Source organism: Myiozetetes cayanensis, unplaced genomic scaffold (assembly GCF_022539395.1).
Source record: "Myiozetetes cayanensis isolate MyiCay16 unplaced genomic scaffold, myiCay2020 scf1, whole genome shotgun sequence".
In the NCBI taxonomy this organism is placed as follows: domain Eukaryota; kingdom Metazoa; phylum Chordata; class Aves; order Passeriformes; family Tyrannidae; genus Myiozetetes; species Myiozetetes cayanensis.
In genome coordinates, this window is record NW_026086604.1 from 24,152,847 (window position 1) to 24,176,949 (window position 24,103).

Here is a 24,103-nt window from a genome sequence, read left to right on the forward strand (position 1 = left end):
ATATCTCAGAGGGAGTATCCGGTTAAAGGGTTTCAGCTCTTCAAAGATCAAGTCTGTGCAAAGCTGTCTGCAGGTCTGGGTTGGGGATGGAGCAGTGAAAATCGGGCTCCTTGAACGCCACATGGTGTCCCAAGTGGCTTTTTCTTTGTATTGCGACATCCTGAGGTGCTACGAGCCACACTCTGACATTCAAGGACCTTCTTCCAGATGGAAACCTCATGGCTAAACTGGAAGGCTGTCCTCACGTCTCATGGTCACACTCTCTACAGCAAGGGATCCGCATCAACTCCCTCTGCCCGGGGCTCCCCGCTCGGCACACGCACACTCCTCCCTGCCTCCCTCCCTGCCCAGTCGAGGGTGTCGCTTCCCGGGGGCTCAGCTCCGGGTCGGCCCCAGCCGCGGTGCCGCCGTCGGGAGACCCGGGGCCCCCCCGCGCAGGGCGGGGAGGGCGCGCCGGGGCTCTCCGAGAGGAAGGGAGGGCAGCGCCGGGGGGAGTGGCCCGGCCGGGGTGGCCTCATAAATAGCCCTCGGCGGGGCGGCGGCGGGAGGAGCCGTCGGATCTGTCGGAGCCGTCGGAGCCGCCGCGCCGGCCGCGGTCAGAGTCAAGTCAGGACCGCGGACAGCGCCCCCTCCCCCGCGCCGCCGCCCCGCGCCCACCATGACGGCAGAGACCCACCTGCAGGGCGTGGAGATCTCGGCCGCCCAGTTCTTCGAGATCTGGCACCACTACGACTCCGACGGTGACTCCTTTTCCCCCCGGGGCGGCGGGGGCGCGGGGGCGAGGGGGCAGGCCCGCGGGAGGCTGGGGGGACCCCTCCGCTCCCCGCCCGGCGGCCGCCGCCGCAGCCTCGGGGCGCAGCCCCGCAGCCGTGAAGGGGTCCGGGCGAGGGGCGCGGGCACCGCTCCGCCGGGAGCGAGAGACGGGCTGGAGACGTCCCTGTGCCGGCGCTGGAGAGCAGAGAGTTTGGAGGGAGCGGTGACGGCAACCGTAACTCTTTGTGTTGTAGGCAATGGGTTCATGGATGGGAAGGAGCTACAAAACTTCATCCAGGAGCTGCAGCAGGCACGGAAGAAGGCAGGCTTGGTAGGTTAATGTTTGGCCCCACTTTTCCGTCTTCTCGGGAAAGAAGAGTTTTCTTGAGCAAACTCCAGTGCCCTGGTTCCTGTTGTTCTCTCTTGCCATGACACGGGTCATCCACCTGCCTCACCAGGCAAAGGGAAGGACCTCGGTTAGAAATGAGCAGGTTGCAAATGAAATAAATCGTCTGCTTTGGAAAGTTGAGACCAGGGTCCACCCCCGTGGAGAGGGGGTCCCGCTCATGCCTTGCCAGGCTACAAGCTGATAACTTCTGACAGTGCTAAACCAGAAAAGTCAAGAAATACATGGATGTTGTCTTTTTGTCTTGGATGGGACCTTATCCCATTGCAATTAGTCTTACCTGATCTAGATATGTTCTCTTACTAAAATGTGAAAGGAAAAAAAGAATAAGAAAGAAAAGATAAAGGGGTGGGGGAAGAAAAAACAAAAAGAAAAAAACAACACTTCAAGGTAGCTGGACTCTGTTTTATTTTCATACCTAACGGGCAGTACGGGCTGAAATGCATTCCTGCCCCTTGGTGGTCACTAAATAGATCTGCAGATGACTCCTAACCACTTCTTGCTCTTCACTAGGATTATGAGTACCAAATCCTGGCTGTGTAAATTGTTCAGAGAGACAGCAAAGTTTTTAATAGTGTTGTCAAAACTCTTCTGTGTATGAGTTATCGAAACATTAGTCATTTCCTCCAAACTATACCCATATGAGAAAAACAACAATAGCCAAAAAAAAAAAAAAAAAAAGAGACAAAGAAAGAAATTAAAGATTCCATGTAAAGATTTGAATTAAAAGAGAAGTGAACATTTTTAACAGATAAATTGCCCTGAAAATAGTCAGTTTGTTAATCAGGCCACCGAAATGCAATATATAACCTAAGGAAATTGGTTTAAATGAATCTGTGCTGAAAGACTTCTGAAGAAACAGAAAATAAAATTATAATTTAACTGGATGACATGTATGCATGGAGGAAATAGATTATTACTTCATAATAAGAATGCCTCCAAATTGAGCAATAGTGTTTCAATAATTAACTTTGTTTTGAAAGTTGCTGTATATTTTAGCAGTAAATGCAAAAGGAAAAAAATTAATATTCATTGATTTTGTGGAAAATTTTATCTTATTAATTGTATGAGTGTAAACTTTACACATATGAAAATTTGTCTCCCAGCAGTGCCTCTAATGTTACTGCAATCTAGATATCAGTTAATTCTTCTTAGAGCTATTGGTGTAGGCTCTTGTTTTTGTGAATGCAAGTAAGTTTAAAGTAAAATTAAAAATAAAATAGACCAAATCTAAAGTAAAAACAAACAAACAAACAAACCAAAACAGTTAATTGGGACAGGAATATGGGGGTTTTTTAGAGGGAAGAAGTATATTTTTTTTCACACAAAAGATTAAACTCAACTTCAATATGTTTCAAGTACTGAAGTAGAACAAATCTCTCTTCTATACTAAAGTGCAGGAAACTTAAGTATGCTCAGTAGAAAGAAGATATTAAAGCGTCTGTATGTTTAGTATGAATGGCATTGTTAGTAGAAATGCTAATATATTATTCAGTAGTTAAAAAAGTAATTAGAAGCTCAGGGACAAAATATCATGTTAAGATCAGATTCTTTTCTCTCTCAAATTAATCATGCTTCTCTTAAAAACAGAGCCTATTCAAAGCAACACAGAAAGCCTCACAGTATTATTCTTATCTGCTACAAATGTTTTAATTTGTGTGGTTTTTTTAAAATAACCCCCGCCTGTATCTCACGCTATATTTTAAAAATGCTTCAGTGTCTAAGTTTTCCTTTCCTATTTCTCTAATTCAAACCTAACTTTGGAATGTTCTGCTAAGAGCAATCTACAGTAGCAACATCAAATTCAGCACTTGGTCTGTGGGCTCTGGAGTACAGCTATATGCCATTTATGTTTCAAATCTAACACGATTTTTGGATTTAAAGGCTCTTTTGCCAAACAAGCAACTCATTAGTTCATTTCTTGTCTCATAGGATACTAATTCAGTAGCGTTGAATTTTTTTGCTAGAAGGGACACACTGATAAACTAGTGTAGGTTATATGTCATTTCCTTGTCTGTCCTTCTTTTAACACCCCAAAGCTTCTTTGTCATCATCAACTTCTGCATTTCGGGTCATTCTCCTTCTCACTATTTTTGAAATATTCAATTATGCATTCTTCATAGCTGGATTTTGCATCAGTCATGCCATTTGCATTAAAGAATCACATTGATTCTGTCATCAAATAGGATGGTTTAATATTTCCCAATATTCTTCCCAACCACGGAACTGTTCTAATTATGTTCTAATGCTAATCCTTGTATTAATCCACTCGGTAAGCCTGTACTTTCACAGCTGTTTTTTCTCAGACAGAGCATGCAGCTTGATTCAGGCTAGTCCCAGTGGGGGGAATGTGTACTCAGAAGTTTTAGGGCTTGGGCTTAACGTTAGGCCTGTTTGTTTCACACATTATGGTAGACAGTGAATTGATCGGATATAATTTCAGTCATGTTAAAAGAACTGCCTCTTTTTTAAAGATAAAAGCTATATAAGTATATATTCCATTTACTGTACCCCACCTTTATGCAATACATTCCCTATTTGCCAAAAGAAACTTTGGGATATAAGGTATTAATACAGAAGCTGATAAAGTGTCAGTAGGTGGGTATTGGCTGAACTATTCGCTTTTCACTTTCCCTGCATACATAGATAGAGACAATATTTCTCCACAGAAATATATGATTTACAAATACAGTCATGTAAGTGTTTCTGTACTGCCATCTATCCTTACATTTTCAAATTATATTAAAAAAATATTTTTTTCTACAGTTCCACTTGTTGGACAAATTTCTCTTCTGAGGTGTCTGACTGAGATGTGAAGGGCTAGTTTCTTAATTTCAGAAATTGAATACTGCATCTGTATCAAGTTTGGAACTAAACTTGGTTAAATTTAGGCAAGTTTTTTGACCAAAAATATTTATTTGAATAGTATAACTCAAAAAACTCATCAAACAGCTGGAGAGCAGGTGAAGTGAACACTGAAAAAAACCCACAATCATTTCTGAATAACGAGCTAATAGGACAAGCATCCTGTTTTGTTTAACCTGTAATCGACTGTGCCTCCTTCCATGGCTGGACACTGCCTGGCACTGCAGAGCTGCTATTGGAAAGATCAGTAAAATATTTAACCAAGACTAATTGAAATCCAAGTGTCTAAATTCTCTACTCTGTGTGCTAAGCAAACTTGTCCCCACTTTGGGATCATTAGATGAAAGGTGACTTTGAAGTGCATTGTATTAATAACCACATCTCTAATTAAAGCCATGGCAAATTACTAACCTGCCATGGATGACTTTGACCGAAATAGGATACTAGGCTGTGACTGTATCAGCTACAAGGAACTGACATTTTAGTTAGCTGTGGTAGTGAAATTTGGGACAAACTACAATGGACCTTGTACAGCTGAGATTGCCCATGTCTCCAGTGAGAGAATCACTTAGGTCCTATATAATCAGATCTATTACAGCAACTAAACCTTTAATTTCCAAAGTTTGCTGTATCTTTATCTATAGCCATAGATTTGTGCATTCTATTAATATAACTGTAACCCTGATTCATGCTACATGGTTTCAATAGCTCACACCTATGAGAAATGCAATTAAAATTAAAAGTTTGATCAGTATTGAAGGTTGATGGCAGCTCATATCAAAGAAAGACAAGTCCAGTTGAAGTGTGAAATCAAATATTTAGATATTCATCCCAAGGCTGGCATCTTTTCCTAGCCTAGAATGAGGATAGCCTTAAGAGAGCAGGTGTATAGCAGGGACCATAATTTATATGAACAACAATGATGGCTTTATTCTGTCAGATTTAAGATTTTGCTCAAAGTTTTCTTCCTCATAAATCTGCCTCTCTACAGTTCAGCAGTGACATTTTGACTCTGTTTCCATGATAACCAAACACAAAACAGTGAAAAATATGATACTGTGATGAGTTCTTTTAGGACTAAAATAGCATCCATTGTTCAGGAAAGATCTACTCAAAGATGTGGAAAGGCTATTTTGGTGTTGAGATGTCTTATACTGAATTTTCTCTTATTTTGAAAGATTTCATACTGCCTTCAAGTTACTAATTTAAAAACGAAAACTGGGAAAATGGACTAATAATTACCTATGAACTACACTGTCATGCTCTTAAACAAAGGAGCTGTTATACACATCTTCCAACACACTTGTCTTTATAATTTTTTTATTCTGTAAACTAAAATAGAGTTTTTAAGTATTTAAATGCCAATCATTCACACTGACTTTAATGTAATTCCTTAGGAAGTAAAATGTATCACAGTGACATTATTCATGATAAAAAAAATACTCATTTTAATTTAAACTTGAGGAGTCTAGCCGTGATAAGTGTATTTCACTAAATGTAGAATATTATTTTGCAACTAATAGAATATTCAAGTAAGTTTACATGTTTCTCTGTATCTTGAAGTAATTATTCTGTCATTGAAACTTTCTAGGATTTAACACCTGAAATGAAAGCTTTTGTGGACCAATACGGGAAGGCTACTGATGGAAAAATAGGAATAGTTGAGGTAAGACTGTTACTTTGTAATGAAAGACTAACATGTTTACTTCAAGAAAGTACATTTAGCACAGAACAATGTGAGCATATTATGCTTTGGATTTTTAGTTACACAGAATATGTCTTCCTCTCTCTTAAGATCTTTAGCATTTTTTTCACTATTGAATTTTTTTCATTTACAAAAAGTAGGGAATTTCTTACCACTCTGCAGACATTTCAACACACGTCATTTAACATTTTCTCTTTATTCAGTACAAATAAGCGTCAGCAGCAATTTAGTTTTCCTGAAAAGCCGATAAGAGCTCCATTTTAGAAATTTAAATTGTGAAAGGTAATGTGATTTATTACTATGTGTGATTTTGAACTGCTGGTCTGTTACCACTCTTATAGTAAGGATAATACACAAGTGAACACAATTGGGCAATCACGGTATGTAGTCTACTATAAAAAACTAATATTTATGGTAAGACATCACGTTACTCATGTTAAATGTAAACAAAATTTTAATAGTAGTTGTGATCCAGGGAAAGATTAGGATTTCTTATGAATTCCTTTCTTGAACTTTAACAGAACTTCAGGCAGAAAATTGTCATATACTCTCACTTTCTGAAGATGTTAAAGATAACCAGCCTCTTTTCCTTGTGTAGCTGCTCAATAATTGTATCATTTCGGCAACTTGCTAGGAAAGGGTTTTCTCTCACTTTCACTCTTCAGTGCTGCAAGTCAAAAAGGAGAGTTCGTGGGGTTACAGTTTGAGAAGTCACTTTTTTGAGCCTATATTGACGACTCGTTTATGTCACTCTGAGTGCAGTGAGACTGCAGTTTTATTATTAAATGATATTATATTTTTTCCCGATAATAAGAAATCTGACCTAGAGAGCTAATTAGGGAATAGCTGGAAACAAGCCAGGCCTGAAAAATTCTACAGTGACCAACTTTGGGTCAGTAGCTAATTTTAAAATAGAGGACTGAATAGAATCTGTAAAAGTCAATAGGAAGTATCACTGCTGATATAATAGATAACGTAAAGATATATTTTCTGATATTTGTCTCAATTTTATATACTTGTTTAAATGCATGTGTAATTATGACTAATCTACCATAGAAATATGAACAGTTTGTTTCACTTGCAGCTGTAATTGATTTTTAAAAATGCATCTTTTGACCATACTTAGTATTGATCAAATAGCTCTGCATCTAGAAACAACTAGTGTTTATTTGGTCTAACAAAATGTTTGGGTTGGGACTAACAAACACATATTTATTTGGTATCGAAAAATCCTACTTAGTTTAGTCCTTTTGAATGTGTGTAATAGCAAGCACTGGATGCAAGAAGAATGTGTGAACAGTGCCTGGAAAAGACTGTGCTTCTTCACTTAGGAAAGAAAACTGGAACTTTTACCTTTCAAATTATTTTTCTAATTCTGATATTGAGTTAATGGGTAAAGATGAGCAAATCCAGTAGGGTCTGATATGGCTCACCACCCCCAGTGAAGTGTCAAGCATGCTCAGCATCCACGGAAGCTACTGAATAGGGATAGTATTGAGTCCAGTGACTGAAGGGACTTTCTCCCTTAATATAGCAGTTTCCACACCCAATAGCTATATTTTATTTCACTTACATCAGCATGAAGCTTGATTTGGAAAGCGCTGATGGAACTCATGAAAAGTGTTGTACGTGCAGAGCAGTATGAAATTAAAGTTGGTATTTGGACTTCATTCTCCTTCCTTATTAAAAAAACAAAAAACCAAAAAAACAACAAACTCCAGTTATTCCAGATTGCTCCCATTCACATAGTATATCAAATAATTTTTCTAAAAAAGTGCATGAATGCTGTTTTAAAAAAAATTATGTAAAGCATTCAGACTCCCAACCATCATAATGAATACCCCAGTATGTGACAAAAAATGCTTGAGTGAATATTGAGTTTTCAGGGAAGGTCTGTTGACTGAGATAAAGAGGAGGCCTGGGTGGCTTCACAAAAGGAGTGGATTTTCAGATCAGATTAAGTGTCAATTCTGTCTTTGCAAGCACAGTGCAGTTAGTTAACTGGCTTTAATCCAGTGCTCTACAGCTAAAGGCAAAGTCTGACCTGTTCACTTTCTTGTCATTGTGTAAGAGACCTTTAATTCACCTTTTGTACTCATTCAGACCAACGCTTTCACTAAAATGTGCTTGTGAAACCAAGGTTTCAAAACTTGGAACTGCGGCAATTCTACGTTCAAATTATTTGAAGATTACTGCTGCCATAAAAATAACTGCTCATTAGCCTAAAATATTCTTTGTCCTCCCATGCTCTATTATAGGATTTTGAAAAAGAAAATTCACTGTATTAGGTGAAAGGAATTTTAAATAGCAATTAAATATCAATGGAATTTACTTAGAGAATGATTCCTAGAAAAGAGTTCTGATTTAGGTACTGAGAGTATTTTTTCTGCTAGGTAACCTATAAAGACACATCTCAGCCTGCAGCTGAGCAGAGAGGAGTCAGACCAGTGTCAGGCTTTGTGGTTGTCCTCTATTATTTGTGATACACAAATAACCAACATTCTCCATAAAAGCAGCAAGTTTCACTAATCTATTATTGCTGCCGTACAGGGACTCACAGTGGTCTGCATTCTTACTCAAACATTCTCATGAAGTCCCCCTATGCTCATCCTCACAAAGAAGTTATGACTTGAAACAGCACCAGGTTTCCATCTTTCTTCTCACTAGAGGTATAAAACTGGGAAGTTGAGCCAGTTTCCACATGACCTTTTCATCCCTTAATACTGCAGAGTTTTCCATGAAAAACAATTTAATGCTTTCCCCTGAGACACAGAAAGAGGGAGAGTTATAGCTTAAAATAAGGTCATATATTCTGTACCTCAAATACATTTTGGTACTGCTAATAAGCTGTTAATGATTCTTTGGACAGTTACTATTTTACATTCACCCTTACATCTTGTACTATTTTACAGTGCCCTTGCAAAATTCACAGGACTTACCTATGTCACTGAACAACATCTTATTTATAACTTCCACACATGCAAACCCTTTCCCACTGTCATAACCAGTCCCTTCCCCCAAACTCTGCTTTTTGTTCTAAGCAGTTCTTCCATTCCATTTGCTGTTAAATAGGAATGCACTCTAAAAATCAAAGCTTGTCTGTCATGGGAGAAATAAAAACATTTTTCCATAAATCAAGACACATTTAGCTACTGCGTCTGTATGAATATAAGCTTGCCCACATGTGTATATGCTATTTATAATGGAGTAGATTTTGAAAGCTGCTGACAAAAATGCATTGTTCAAGTTGCTTTTGGTTTGGTGTTCAGCCATTTAGCAAAAGTACTCAGAAGGCTCTGATGGGTCTGACAACCTGTCATCAGCTGCACCATTTTTGTAAGGAGAGTGCTCTGATGTGTCTTTTCAGTTGTACCAACAATTAAAGAATATAACTGATTCCTTGCATAGATAATTGTAGAGAAACAAGAGAGATGTCTCCATAGTCTTGTTGTGCCTATGGGGTGAGAGCTGAACTCACTTATGGCTCAGCTGGATCCCCCCCAAAAATAAAAAAGCCTCGGCAATTAAGCAATACCACTGAAACAGACAGAACAAGGGATTTGAGGATGTGAAATGAAGGCAGGAAAACAAAAATTTGAATCAAAATTTTAAGATGGGACTCCAGGAAGTCTGCAGATGTCATTTTTCATTAAAGAATTCAGCTAAGAAATCCGTCTTTCTCCATTTTCTCTTCCTAGTAAGCACAGCTGGTCTATTCTTCAAGTAAAAAGTTTTCTTTAATCAAAACACATTTCATACATTTTGAGAACAGAAAAAAAAAATTGGGCTTTTGTTAAAAACAAATCGTGATTTTACGTTAAATTATACACCAATGCTCTCCATCTTCTACATTTGTCACTTGCCAAAATTGAGTTATAGTAAATGAACATTTGCAATAATCAGTACAATAATGTGTCTGATTTTAAAAAAGCCTTTTGTAGAGGAGAGGCATTGGAAGAACCACCCTTGGTTTTACAGGGCTAAAAATCCTTTTGATTTCTTTCTGGTATATATAGCTCTTCTTGAACACATCTCCAAGTCTGACATCTGAGCATTGGTTACCAACCCTTACCCTCCCTGTTTTCTCTTCTTTCTCCTGGCTTTTCCTTATATTTAACTATTTGCCTTATACATGTTGTTTATGTCAGCATTCCTCTCTCTTCTTCCTCTTCCTGTCCCAGTCTGCCCAAAGGTAAGCCGACTGGGAAGATGACTGGTCTGGCTGAACAGGGAGATTTTAAAGGAAATTAGGGTGAAAAAGAGAGCCTACTGATTATGGAAAAAAGGGCTGGCTACTCAGGAAGAGTTTAGGAACATAGTTAGGTCTTGTTGAAAGAAAATCAGAGAGACAAAGGCAAAACTTGAACGTGATCTTCCTTGCTATTGCGAGTAGTCTATTTTCCTCTCTTTCTTCATTCATGGTCCTTCACACGTATCCTCGATGCATTCTTCATGCCAATTCAATGGTTTTTAGTACAAATCCTAGCTCTGCATGGGTGAATTTTTTCCCCTTTCCCCAGCTACCCTTTTGGTAAAGTGCTGCCTCACTCCCTCCTCTCAGACTCAGTTAAGTTTGACCTTGATGAATATGGCAAAGCTGCAAGCCAGAAGCCTTTCAGAGCCTTCTTCCAAACATTTCAGCTAGCAGGATGAAGTTTCCTATGGGACCACTGTAGGGCAGTATGAGCACAAAGAATTTCATATGCTTTTAAAAAGCTTCATGCTCAGCTGGCCTAATCAAGAATCAAAATTTAATCTTGCATAAACTGTGTTACAGCTTGCTCAGATATTGCCAACGGAAGAGAATTTCCTGTTGTTCTTCAGATGCCAGCAGCTCAAGTCAAGCGAAGACTTCATGCAGGTACAGTATGAAAAGCTGTCTACTGTAAAACCACCCAAGACTTGCTTGCCGTAAATATATCATTAAAGCATTCATATTCTGATTGCAGACATGGAGGAAGTACGACAGCGACCACAGTGGCTTCATTGATTCTGAGGAACTTAAGGTAAACCAATATCTATGAGTATGCATGACATGAGAACAGGTATTGGATTACAGCCTTGCTGCTATCTCTTTCTTCAGATACCCACCCGTGCATGTTTTTTGCATTTCAAACACAACAAAAAGGAATATAATTAGCTGATATTTTTATTGCCAGTAAATTATTTAAAGTGAAACCCTAATCTGATTAATGTGGTTTAAAACATGTTTTAATTCAGATCATGTTTGTCTCAAGTGACTCAGGGTAGCAGGGATCTTAGAAGTAAGAAAGATTAAGAAATCAAGATGGACCTCTGGTTATTTTTGGGGGTATATTAGGGAGGAGGGCTATTTTGTTGGGCTTTTGCTAAGGGCATTTCTACCATTAATCACAATGCTGCTGGACAGATTATGCTTTCTCAACTACCATGTAACCCTACAGTTTCCTCTGTAATACTGTTAGACTAATGGAATTGTACCACCCTTGCTTGGTTAGTCTAGTAGGATTTTGGTATCAGCTTTAATATGCACAAATAAGAGCAGAATCGAGATGATTCCTTTAGCCATCTCAGACTTGCAGAAGCATTAAAACTAGCGTGATTTTACTTCCCTAGTCATACAACCACCAGCAATTCGTAGATGCTGTGTCTGCTCTCTCACAGAATCACAGAGTGGTTGTTAGGGACCTCTGGAGGTCACCTGGTCCAACCTCCCTACTCAAACAGAGCCACTTAAAGCCAGTTGCCCAGGACCTTGTGCAGACAGCTTTTGAATGTCTCCAAGGAGGAAGACTCTACAGCCTCTCTGGGCAACCTGTACCATTGCTCAGTCACCCTCACAGTGAAAACACGTTTCCTGATGCTCCTCTTGTGTTTCACTTTGTGACCATTGCCTCTGGTCCTGTCACTAGCCTGGCTCCATACTCTTTGCACCCTCCCTTGAAGGATTTATATACTTTCATGATGTCACCCTGAAACTCCTCCAGGCTGAAGAGTCCCAATTCTCTCAGCCTTTCCTCATAGGAGAGATGGTCATATTCAATAGCATCTGAGTAGAAAGGTGCCATTTTCCACAGTTAATTGCACTTCATTCATTACTGTAGCTTTACATTCAAAGGAATCAAAGCAATTCATAGCAAGAGAAAGGCCTCGCAGTGCTTATCCATCTAATTTGGACTATTTTGCTCTTATGTCATATAAAGAAGAGTTATGTAAGTTTTATTAACTAAAGCACCAGGAGATCAAACTGTCCAAAATCATTACAGATCTTCTGTTCAGAAAAGGAATCCACATCAGAAAATTCACTTTTTTTTTTTTTTTTTTCGTCTTCCCTTCCTATTTTGAGTTTGGTATCTGTGTGACATTTGCTGAGGATTTAACCTTAAGGTAACCCTCAGGCAGATGAGCCCATTCTCCTGCTGACTGGTTGCAGGAGGTTGGTGTGTCTAAAGTTGATAGGATCAGGAGGAGGTAGCCCTTGAGAACTTTCCAGCTGTTAGATAATGCCTTAAGGACTGCTGCTGACTGCTATAATTTAAAATAGACTTACAAAGGCAGGGTTGATTGAGGACCAGCTGAAGAATGAAGACATTTTAACTGACTTCCTGTTGGTCCCATCTCTTATATTGTGAGATTTTTGTCTGCCTCAGAGAAACAGGTCATTTTAACATATTGAAAATGAGACATAAATGCAGAGTTTTATTTTTAGATAAGCACAAGCATTTTAAGTATTTGCTATGTGAGGAGTACACCCACTGACAACTTTGTAAGTGAAATTCAAGCTGGAAATCAGGAAAACTTTCTAACAATAGTAATGGCAGTAGAATATGTTGTCTAAGGGGGAGGCAAACTCATCATCACTGTGTTTCGGAAAGGTTTGGCAATAGCTCAGATCAGACAGTAATTCAGGAAGTTTAGATAGATATAATCCTTTCTGGAGACATGGAGAGGGACTGGATAGACTTTCAGTGTCCTTTCCAGTTCTATTTTCCATCAGAGGACACAAGATTAAACACTTCTCTGCAACATCCACTTACTGAATTTCAGTCATATTCTCCCTATACAAACTACCAGGAAGGGCCTCCAGCATGAAGGGGGCCAAACTAACACAACTACAGTGGGTATTAGTTGTATGACTATCGACATGGCTGCATTCAAGTTCAGGACAACAAGTATGTTTTCTTATATGGTTTCCCATTTTCTGTTGTGAAATGTGGCCCAAAATTCCACAAAGGTAATATGACACTCCAGCTGATGACATGAATTAGGTGCTTTATTGAGCACTGACAGCCATACAGACCTATCAGGCCTTGTAATGCCCTTGCTAAACAATTTGGTATCTTTCTTTTTTTAATGTCACAGATCTGGTGCAGAAATTTAAAACACTGGATAGGTGAAAAGCATCTTATTTTTTAAAGTAAAAATGATTAGTGTTTCAAGTCATGTGACATCAAATTCTCATTCTAAAATGCAATGAAATTGGCTGCACACATTTAAAGTACAAGGTAGGAAGGAGCAATGTTCACTTCTAGCAATGGGTGCTGCCATAGGCAAGGACAAAACTTGATTTATCATTGATCCTTTCTGTAAAATTGTTCCTATGTTTCAAGAAGTGAATAGACATGCAAGTTTTCAAGGAGACTTAAGGTTAATTAGTTTAGTTTACTGATAGAGCTGATTAGGAAGCAGTATTCTTGAAAGCCAAACTTTTTTCCAAATTCATAATACAACAAATGGCATCCAATGCATAAAGTTTTAGGAGTCACTTTTTCCAAATGAAATGCAGTGTACTTGAATTTATCAAAAGAAAATCTTATATTCTTAGCTGTTAGTAATACTTTTTTTTCATACTTGTTTGGAACTTCATCAGTAAATACTAAAGTGGAAGTAAAATAGTATTTCCCATTACTTTAATCCAAAGTTAGCAAATCAAATATTTTATACTGTAGATAAAAATTCACCTATTACTCTTCTATTTAACAGAGCTTCTTGAAAGATTTATTACAGAAAGCAAATAAGCAGATTGAAGACTCAAAGCTAACAGAATACACAGAAATAATGGTAAGATTATTTAAAGTAATAATGGGTTAATCCAAACTCCGTTTAGCCACCGGAAGGCTCCAAATGACTTGGTGACCAACCAGGTCCCAATCAGGCTAACTGTGTGGCATCTAGCACTGGAAGTACTTCTGCAGCTGCAGAGTTCCAATGGGCAGTTTTCAGTGCTGCTTAAAAAACAAAAGCCTGGGAATTTCTAAGCTTCTTGGTATATATATGGCACATCATGCTATTTTCCTGTTTTATTGCCTTGTGCCATTAGTTGTAAAACTGAAATCTTCACAGTTAGGAGGAAAACTGTTCCTACTGTCATAATTACATTATTATGTTTAGATCAAATTAATTTGGAGTTCCTTTCTATATTTTGCCTTCTTACAGTGCTGTGATGTCTGCCTTGTCTTAAAAGCCATCACTGCATGGTGGCTTCTTACCAGACTTACAAACATCTCACACTTTCCTTCTTCCCCTGCTTCAAAAAGGAGAAATTGATGTTTTAGATAGACACTGTAACAAAACTGTTGCTTCCCTGACCTTAAATCAGCTCATCTTTGGAACACTCCTTCCATCCCACTGCTATGGTACTCCATGGTAAGGACCAGTACTGGCTTCTGTGTGGGCTTTTCAAAACAAAAAAGACAGAATTCTGGTCTTCAGGAAACGTATAACACTACATTTATTATTGGCTTGTTTTCATCCTAAAATATTTTTAGCAATTTAAAACATGCTAGGTAACCACCCTAGCCCTCACATTGGCTTAAGAATGGCTGAACAAAACTTGTGTTTCTCCTCGAAGTCTACTGGTTCGTTGTGCCAGCATAAACCATTTATTTAGAATTGTCACTGTTTATTCACTGGTGAAGATAAAAATGTATCCTTTTCATTCAGGGAGCTTTTTAACCTTCATCATAAAGTATTTTCTAAGTTCTGGCCTCTGCAGAGAGACACAAAGAATTTAGTTATAAGACAAAAAAAAAATAAGCTTAGCTCTCCCATAATCTCTCAGAAAACAGAAGACTAATAGAAAAACGTACAGTCCTGAGCAGCTGCTGGCACACACAGCCAGCCACTAATAACTCATCAAAATACAAAATTCGGTGACTTCACAGCTGCCACTGCTTACCTTGCCCAAATGTAAATCTGCTTTCATGGGAAACACATCCAAGGCAGATGCTTTTATACAAAAGGAAGAAAGTATTAAAAGGAACCAGGGTGTTATGTAGAAATAAATGTTTGTAGAATTGGTAACTTTTTCTGGTATCTTTTGCTATTTATTGTCAAGTGAAATTAGGTCATTTCCCATTGCATTGCATTAATTCTCTCTTTAAAAGGATATGCACGTAGGTATATATGTCAATATACAGAATGTTGCTTTTCCTACAATCTATAAATTACATCTAAAATTACTGTGATTGCAGGTGATGGGATGGAGTGTTGGTGGAGGTGCTTTCAGTGTTTTGTAGTCTACTGCTTTTGTGATTCTTTTATACAGCAAATACAATATATTGTTTGAAAGTAGAAAAATGAAACTATACAGATATAAATACTGGGAGAGGAAGTCCCACGCAGAAGCAGTATCTCCATCTACTTCTAATAGCTAATATAAGCTGTTTGTGCCTCTCAAGCATCAGGAGATTGTACTTTCAAGGCCTCAAAGTAAAATACTTTAATACAATAGAGTTATTAAAAATTATTACAGTATTAACTTATTTGGTCAAATTACATTAATATATTTATTCCTGTAATTTAATTATGTACATTGGGAGAAATTTATTTTCGCATTTTCATACCACCAAGAAAATCTCATTATCTGCAGCATCTCTTCACTCTTTTTTTTCTTTAATATGTCACAATAACAGAACATTATCTTTACTTAAATATTTAGACCTAGCAGTCAACTAGATGAAAAGTCTATTATTTTCTGTCTAAGTAGAGTTGAATGCCTGGGATTCTATTGAACTTTATCTGATGTTTTTTTCATCTTTATGAATAGAGAGTAATAATTCTATTATCAAATCATGACATGAAGTCAAAAGTAAAGTGTTATCACATCAACACTCCATTTATAAACAATTACATGTGCATTTCTCATACAGGACATTCATCACTGTAGGCAACTGCAGAGTTACCTTACAGTAGGTTAATCAGAATTACTATAAATTACTTAGTCGGTTCTTAAAATAAATGTATTACACAGCAATTGTGACAGATTAAAACCTGCGGCCATCATTTCAGGATAAAGTTAATTGAATTTAAGTTTTCTAAATAAGAGCTTTCTTCATTATGTTAATTTTCATTAGTAATGTAAAATTACATATTCTTTCAGCTCAGGATGTTTGATGCAAACAATGATGGAAAGCTGGAGCTTACTGAACTGGCCAGGTATGTCTTCTGTTTCTTTTCACAACAAATATAATGCACCAAATGCTTCAACGGAAACAGTTAAATATTTTCACCTTTGTTTTTTCTCTCCAAAGACTACTCCCTGTACAGGAAAATTTTCTTATTAAATTTCAGGTATGAATATTCATATTCTTCAGTTAACCTGTCACCATCACACATAACTGGTGTCATTAATGGATTTGTTTTCCTTTTGGCATCTAGGGTGTCAAAATGTGTGCAAAAGAATTCAACAAAGCCTTTGAGATGTATGATCAAGTAAGTCTCAAAAAACCTTTTTATTAATAGTGTAGTTTAATGGCACTTATTTTCAGAACCTGTGGAAAACTAGCCATAACCTCAGAAATGAAAAATAATTTTTTTAAATTATCTTTAATGGTATTTTTCAGGATGGCAATGGCTATATAGATGAAAATGAACTTGATGCCCTGCTGAAGGATCTCTGTGAAAAGAACAAAAAGGTAATCCTAGAGGACTTTTTCCCCTTAGAGATTAGATTTAATTTGGATTTTAAGGACACTTTAATCCATCCTAATAAGATAAATATAGAGCTTCTAAGTCATAATTCCTGAAGTCAAAGTACAACTAAAAATTGTGGTGGAAATAATAGCAGTGTAAATCCTGAACTAGGGAAGTTCTGATTACACAATGACACTGGCAAAATCTTGCTTACTTCTGAGACACCAGCTATCAGCATGCTAACATATTGCTAAAACATGGATAACATACAAATAAACGACATTTCCAGTGCAATACGTTTGGACAGGCTGAGAATACCCTTTTTCTTTTTTTCTTATTTCCTGCCATTGGAAGTAAACTTGTTCATGCTGATAACTAAACAGGATTATAAAGCATTATCTGTTCTTTAAATAGGAATTAGACATTACCAACCTTGCAACATACAAGAAAAGCATCATGGCCTTGTCGGATGGAGGAAAGCTTTACCGAGCAGAACTGGCTCTTATTCTCTGTGCTGAGGAAAACTAGAGCTCTTCTATCGTGTCCACTTAACTAGTGATGTACTCTACACAATAACTGTGCACTGTAAGGGAGTAGGCTGTATTTTTAAACTGCATATAGAAAATTAGCCAGGATGTGTGGCACATTCCTTTCAGTTTGTTTCTATACTGTTTGTAATGTACAGTTTTTGTAACAATAAGATTGATAAAGAGAATGTCTATGTTTGGGCCAGTCTGTATATTCAAAAAGAAACTAAAATATGCCAGGGTTGGTTTTGGTTGGGTTTTTTGCTTTCATAAATGTGGCTGGATAAAAATTAAACCTGCTGACATTGCTGTGGTCATCATATCCTTTGACACTTGCAAGATTTCTTGTTGAACTACATAACAAAAAGATCTACAAGCATCTTTCCCATTTCAACTAAATGTGAGGTTTTTAAATATAACATGAATTCAGATTAAATATGATCTAGGTCTGAAAGAGGAAAGAGACATTGGCATGTCTGATTTCCAGAATTTAACAAGGCACTAAGAAATATTTTTAGTTGTCAAGCCACCCACTTACAGGTCTGTTCTCTCTGCAGTTTTACAATTACTCTTCTCATTATGAATTCATAGCATATAGACAAAGCATTTATCTGGAATAGATCTCCATGCAGTAGTTAATAAAAACATAGTGTTTTCAATTTAGCTGTTTTACTGAATTTAAACATAGGCACTTCATAAATAAATGCCTTTAATCCATCTTGGAATCCTGGGTAAATGACAGCTAGTATATAGTTAATACACAGATTAACATATGATAAGTGTACCTTTCATGACTATTGCTGTGTCAGAGAATATGACAATCCATTTTCTAAACTATTTTCACATTTTGCAGGTTATAATTATTCTAGTAAATTGCTGTTTTTACATCATATTCTGTGTAATCTATAATTAAATTTAATATCCTACGATTGTTGGTGTCTAGTTTGTGTATCTCCTGAATTCTTATTTCTGTACCACGTAAAGGACAAACTATTTTAAAAAAATGTGCCTCCTTGGATCTTACACTGAATCACTAGTCTACAATAGTAGTATTAAAATTTGACACTAAATGAAAAAAAATCAAAGATTTTATAACAATATAGTAATTTAGTTTACATGATGGGCTCTGCTTTTTATTATCTTAGAGATGTATTTTCTAAATGGGAACTATACTATGAAGCAGCCCTGTCTTCTTGCATCTTTTTTTTTTTCTTGGCCTGGTTCCCTTTTTACTTTACACCAATTTTATGCCAGACAACTTCATGAATGTCCAGGCTGTTGCTCTCAGTAAGTACTGGAGAAGGAAGGAAATTGGGCTGTCTTAAGGCCAAGAAACCTATGCTGCCTCCATGTACAAGTGTTTTGGAAGTAATTCCAGGTTAGCAGATTAGCTATGTGCAACTTCTCAGCTGCATCTCTGCACCTTATTTAACAAATGGAAGCAAATGCATTTTATTTTAAATGTGTCTCAAACAATTATGCTCAGATCCTTCAGTCAATGAACTCCCACTGAAATGAATCCCTGAATTCCTCAGGTGAACTCAGGCAACTAAATACCATTTCAGAAATGGCTTAATGGCCTTGGGCTCTCTCCAGGCTGAGCCTTGGAATGTTAAGGAGTAGGTGGTGCTGGATGGGGTCTTGCTGGCAAAAAAACCACACAACATTAAAATGAGGTTAAGCTAGATCATTTTCACTGCTTTACTCCCACTCCATGCACAGTGATTTAACTTCTCACCTGCTTGTCTCTTTTCTCTATGCAATGTGGAATACAACTGTGTACGTTAAGTGAAGGAACAGTGAATCTGCCTATCAGTACAATAAATGATTGATCTCGTTCACATTGTGCACTTGAAACCCTGGATTTTGCTTTATTTTAAGAGTGTAAAGAAAAAACCCCAAACCTTGTGTGTCAAAATATGATGTTTGCTAAGTGAAAGATAAAGCATTTAAAGTGTTTTGACAAGGAGTCACCACAGAAACTGAAATCTGTCTTCCTGAACATGAGTAAACTGTCACATATCTGTTCTGAAGGTGCCCTTCTGCTACTGCTGCTGCCCACCAGCTGTCTCTGCTGTGGAGCACAACATCAAAAGCAGGCCTCAGTCACCCACAGACACTGTTTCCTGCAGTTATTTCCCATAAATAAAACCTGGACTAGAAGACAGCAATTAAAACCCCCAGTTCTAGCAAAGGTGTCTACTGTGTCAGTGCAAAGTAAAGCCTGACAAGTATGGCTAAGTCAAAACTGCTGTAAAGAGTCCAGGTTTTAAATTCTCTAAATCACTCCTGGGCAGAGCTTTTAAAAATGTCATGGCTGGAGCAGAATGAGGCTTAGAATAAAAAGAAAAGGGGTGAAAGGGAAGATTGCAAGCTTTTTCTTCTGGTAGATATCTGGTGACCAAAGAAAAGTAGAATTGTAGCATGCACAAAGAGGTACTGCAAGTATTCCATATTCCAGCTAAACAGAGAAACTGACTAAGAACTAGCCGTGTTCCACATAATTGAAGCTATTAACCACTTTGTTGTCTAAAAATTCATATTTTATTAAAATAAACATTCAGATAAGCATTCAAGCTAACAAATACTCAAACTGTCCTACAAATTACACGTATGCTGTAAAAAATTTTAGTCCATTCTAGTTTAAATGTGTACAGATTAAAATTTAACACATTGCTAGGTATTCAAATCAAAGAAGGTGATTTTTGATTAATTTTAAAGCACAATCCAGCAAACTTTCACTAATACTGAAAGAAAAAAACCAAGAACAGTAACTATTAGGCCCTTCATAAACCTTTGCCATTATAAATGCAGTGTTTGCTGACAGAAGTAAACCTTAACAGTACCAGGTCAGGCAAAGTGAGTGCCTGCTTCTAGCTGTGCCCACACCACTATCCATCAGCCCACCTCAGGGGTCACTAACTCTGCTCAGCTGACCATGATGGAGAATATCATGTTAATTTTCCCAACGACTCAACTGGGACTGAACATAGGCCTTGAAGTAATTTCGCTTTTGTCTGTTCACTGCTGCACTTTCTATCCTCAACAGTTCATGCATAGTACACAGCACCGATCTAATAATCCCTGTTTACAACTTAATTATGCATCTTTAAAAAGATTATCCACACAAGCTTACAAAACTTCAGAACTGCACTTTCCATGGGCAAATGTCAAACACAGATCAGGATGCTGACAGTCAGCAGCGCTTTTATGCAAAATGAACCTCACCAGTGAACAAGATACATACATGCTGCAGCTGAACTCCACTTAAACTTAGATTAAGTCTTTGTTTCATTACACAAGGTTTGCTTTTTCTGATTTATACTAAGCCCTCATCATAATCACGGTTATAATGCCTGGTTATGAAGGCAAACTGAAATCCTCACTGACTTGCAGTGTCTATGAGGAAGCACAGAATCTCTGTTCAGAGACCCAAATATACCTGTCCTGATTTCCTGAAATGCTGAGTGCCTCCAAATCCCTTTGAAATCAACTGAAGTTGTTCTGCACCACTTAAAAGCAGTCCAGTGTACTGAAATCCCAAAGACTGTTTTATTTTACAGCATATTAAATCTCCACATAAAAGACTGCGGGGTTACCTTGGTTGAAGTGGGATTATATGCCTAACAGTTACAACACAAAATGCTCCACAGAGTCAGACAAAGGCAGAAACTTCCTTACAATTCACTGTCTTTACTTACTTGTTATCAATATGTGAAAAAAAGTAAATATAAATGAGCAGTTTATGTGACAATGAACACAGAAGCCGGTAAGGACAGGCAGGAACACCCCTCAAATAGTGTCATCTTCTGCTTATAAAGCAAATTCTTGAATTGGAAACCATTAGCAATAGTGTCAACAGTAAATGAAATATTTAAGAGGAGGGAACTGCCATTAACAGAAGAACCAAAGACTGACAGCAGTTCTAGTATCACAGTGAAGAGGTAATACAACTGCTCTCTTTAATTTGCAACCTTAAATGATTTTTATAACCTGTTTATAAGCCTCTACTATAGCACAATACTGCCCTTACAGCATTGAATTAATCTAAGAAATTGTAACAGACAGGTTCAAAGACAGTAAATCAGCAGAAATAAAAAAAGTAATTTCAAAATTTAATCAAGCAGACAAGACGTACTTTTCAGTTGAAAACAGACAATGAATCCCCTTTGTGGGTGTCTTCAAGTTTAATTTATGGAAGTAATAACACCTTTGAAAAAAGTAATTTGAAAAAAAAAGGTTATTTAGATTCCAGGGAAGTTTTCCTTATTATTCATGAAAATTAAACTGCTTCTGTAACCCTACTGACACGTTACAATTTTCAATGCATCACCTTTTCTGATACATTCCTTCACCTTCCTGTCCCTCCAACTTCATAAAACGCTGATGCCACATACTTATTTTCACACTTCCCTTTACATTGTAGCTCACTGGCATTGTAGCTCAGATAGAGCGAGGAATGTAACAATCTCAGGGCAAATATGCCAGCCTAAGACAGTGTGTTTAATGTGGACACTATCTCCTGCCAGCTTTGTTACATTTGGAATAAAGCAGCTGTGATGACTGTGCGTTACATCCGTCTGTGTGCAACACCCAGCTATGGAGCACGCTTATGGATTGGGCACCTCTTAGGTTTTGGGGATATTTTATGCCTTCTTCAGGACAGTCTATTTCTCATTAGCATTAAGAACAGATTCTTATGGGATTTTCAAGCCAAAGCAGTTGCTATAAAGGCACTTTTCCTGAGCTCAGATGTCATATGTTGCTCCTTTATTTATACATTAAATTGTATTTAGGCAAAACAAAAACTTGAAATGTTTAAGAGATGTTTAAGATTCATGTCATCATAGTAATGTTCCTTTCCTGTCCTTACCAAGTCTTAATGAAAGAAATGCATCCCAGTCAGACTATTCTATTCTCCTGCATAAGTCGATGACAAAATTAGTTTTTTCACTTAACTAAGTCTATATATTAGGAAATATTTTGTAAACTAACCAGTAACATATAACTCTTAAAACATTATGTGCCAATTCTAAAATCAGGATCAACACATCATATACATCTTGTAAAGACAGAATGTTCAGAAACTAAAAGCAACTAACTTGTGCAGTTTGAAATGGATGTCACCGATATATACAGGCAACATAAAAGAAAGTCTGCTTTTACTGTAGATGCTCATTAAAATTTAAAATGTGCTTTATGGTTCCATCACTGAATAACACATGCTTTAAAAATGTTTTGTTGTCACATTACAATTAATAATTCATTTAGCTATGAACAGTAAACAGGTAGATGATACTTCAGAAGAAATACCCATTTCTGCAAATGAAAAATGTTCTGCTATTGAATAAATCCCCAGTATCTATTTACAAGACAAGCTTTAAGAGGCCTCCTTTAATATTTTGACCTTACCCGATAAAAGCAAACCCTGCCATCCTTAAAGGATATGTTGCAGTAACTCTGATGGTTGAGAGAGTGAAACTCCTCAGTGAAAGGTTCAATATGAATTAAAGTGAGTTTCTTCTAGATGCAAAGCTGGCCTAATCTCTCTGATGAGTAAAACAATGAATGAAAAAGATGTTTTCATTTTTTAATTTTTAGATCAAAAAGCAGTATTCATTTTAAACTGCAAAAGCACTTGACATTCTCAAAGTACTTTTGCACAGGAACCTACTGCCATTTACTGCGGAAGAAAACATCTCCGAAATGAGTTTGCTTTCTGCCAAGTTTGCTTTGTAAACAGAGGACAGGCCATGCACAGCCCACCTCCAGAGAATAACCTACTAAATACTGCAGAGAAAAATACTTGATGTTACCACAGCTCACAAACCTATATTTGAAATTTTTTTATGACTTGTTTTTCAAGTGTCAAAGTCTTATATGCAACTGTGTCCCAAACAAAGAGAATATGTAAGTATATGCAAAGCATGATGAGCAAAAAACAGTAGATGTGAGCCTAAGTTGTAAATTAAATCACTTTTTTGAGGAAAAGACAGGGATATTATGTCAGAATTCAATCTTGACAGTAGGTCTACCAAACCCAAGATACTACAAAAACGCTTTGCATTATGCTCAATAGACACCTGAAGGCTGCTATGATAAACACATTTGCTTTGTTTTATTATCACTGCTAGATATGCTATTCAATCCCACACGGGACCATCGCTCACAGGAGAAAGCTGCCACATGGAAGCCTGCACTAGCGTAGTCCATCCTTTGGGCAGAACACATACTTCCTTGCTTCCAATTTGTAATAAGGCAATCAAGTGACTTCAAAGTCAGATGCTGGTACATATAAGTATGTCCTGGATTGTAAGGAAAAAATACATTACCACCACTAGCACCTGGAGGAAGACATTCTTGCTTCTATGGTCTGGACCTTAAATCACTGTGTTGAGTCTCAAAGCACACAAAGCTAAGTCCACACTTGTGTGTGTAGACAGGTTGGAGCTCTGGTTAAACACCAAAAACAAAGCAAGGCGTTGATTTCAGGCTGTAAAGGCCAGAGTCTGATAATTTCTTTGAGGAATTCCAACTACTGTCTGAAGCACGAAGGAAAATAACTGGCAACTCCCTAATTTGGAAAATGTAGTAATACTAAAAGAGGAACAGCAATTTTTTTATCACCTGCTTATTTGGGATGGACAAGCTCACTAGATACAGAGGTAATGACATCTTAAGGTTTCTTTAGTACGAGTCTGTGAATGCAAATGAAACCTAGGGATTTCTTCCAAATCTCAACAAATGAGGTAGCAACACTTTCAGTCCCAATTTACCAAATGTCCATTACCAGCCTTATCTACACCACTTTTTATGGAGAGACTCCATAGTCACACATATGTTAATAGCAAATGATTTTTAGTTCCTCATTTTCAAGAACACTGTTAATCATGACAAAGAATGAGCTCCTTAGAAAGGCATTTCATGTCCTTAAATGCCATTTTTAAAGTTCAG

General features: G+C 37.5%; 1 protein-coding gene across 1 annotated transcript; it reads left to right on the plus strand.

Moving 5' to 3' along the window:
* The first annotated feature begins 543 nt into the window (after positions 1-543).
* Positions 544-19,006, plus strand: CALB1 (calbindin 1). Its single transcript, XM_050317622.1, has 11 exons — positions 544-740; positions 1,008-1,084; positions 5,616-5,690; positions 10,507-10,590; positions 10,679-10,735; positions 13,692-13,769; positions 16,090-16,145; positions 16,241-16,280; positions 16,368-16,421; positions 16,553-16,624; positions 17,037-19,006. Exons 1-11 carry the CDS (start codon positions 659-661, stop codon positions 17,148-17,150), a joined length of 789 nt encoding a protein of 262 aa, XP_050173579.1. The 5' UTR covers positions 544-658; the 3' UTR covers positions 17,151-19,006.
* The last annotated feature ends 5,097 nt before the right edge of the window (positions 19,007-24,103 follow it).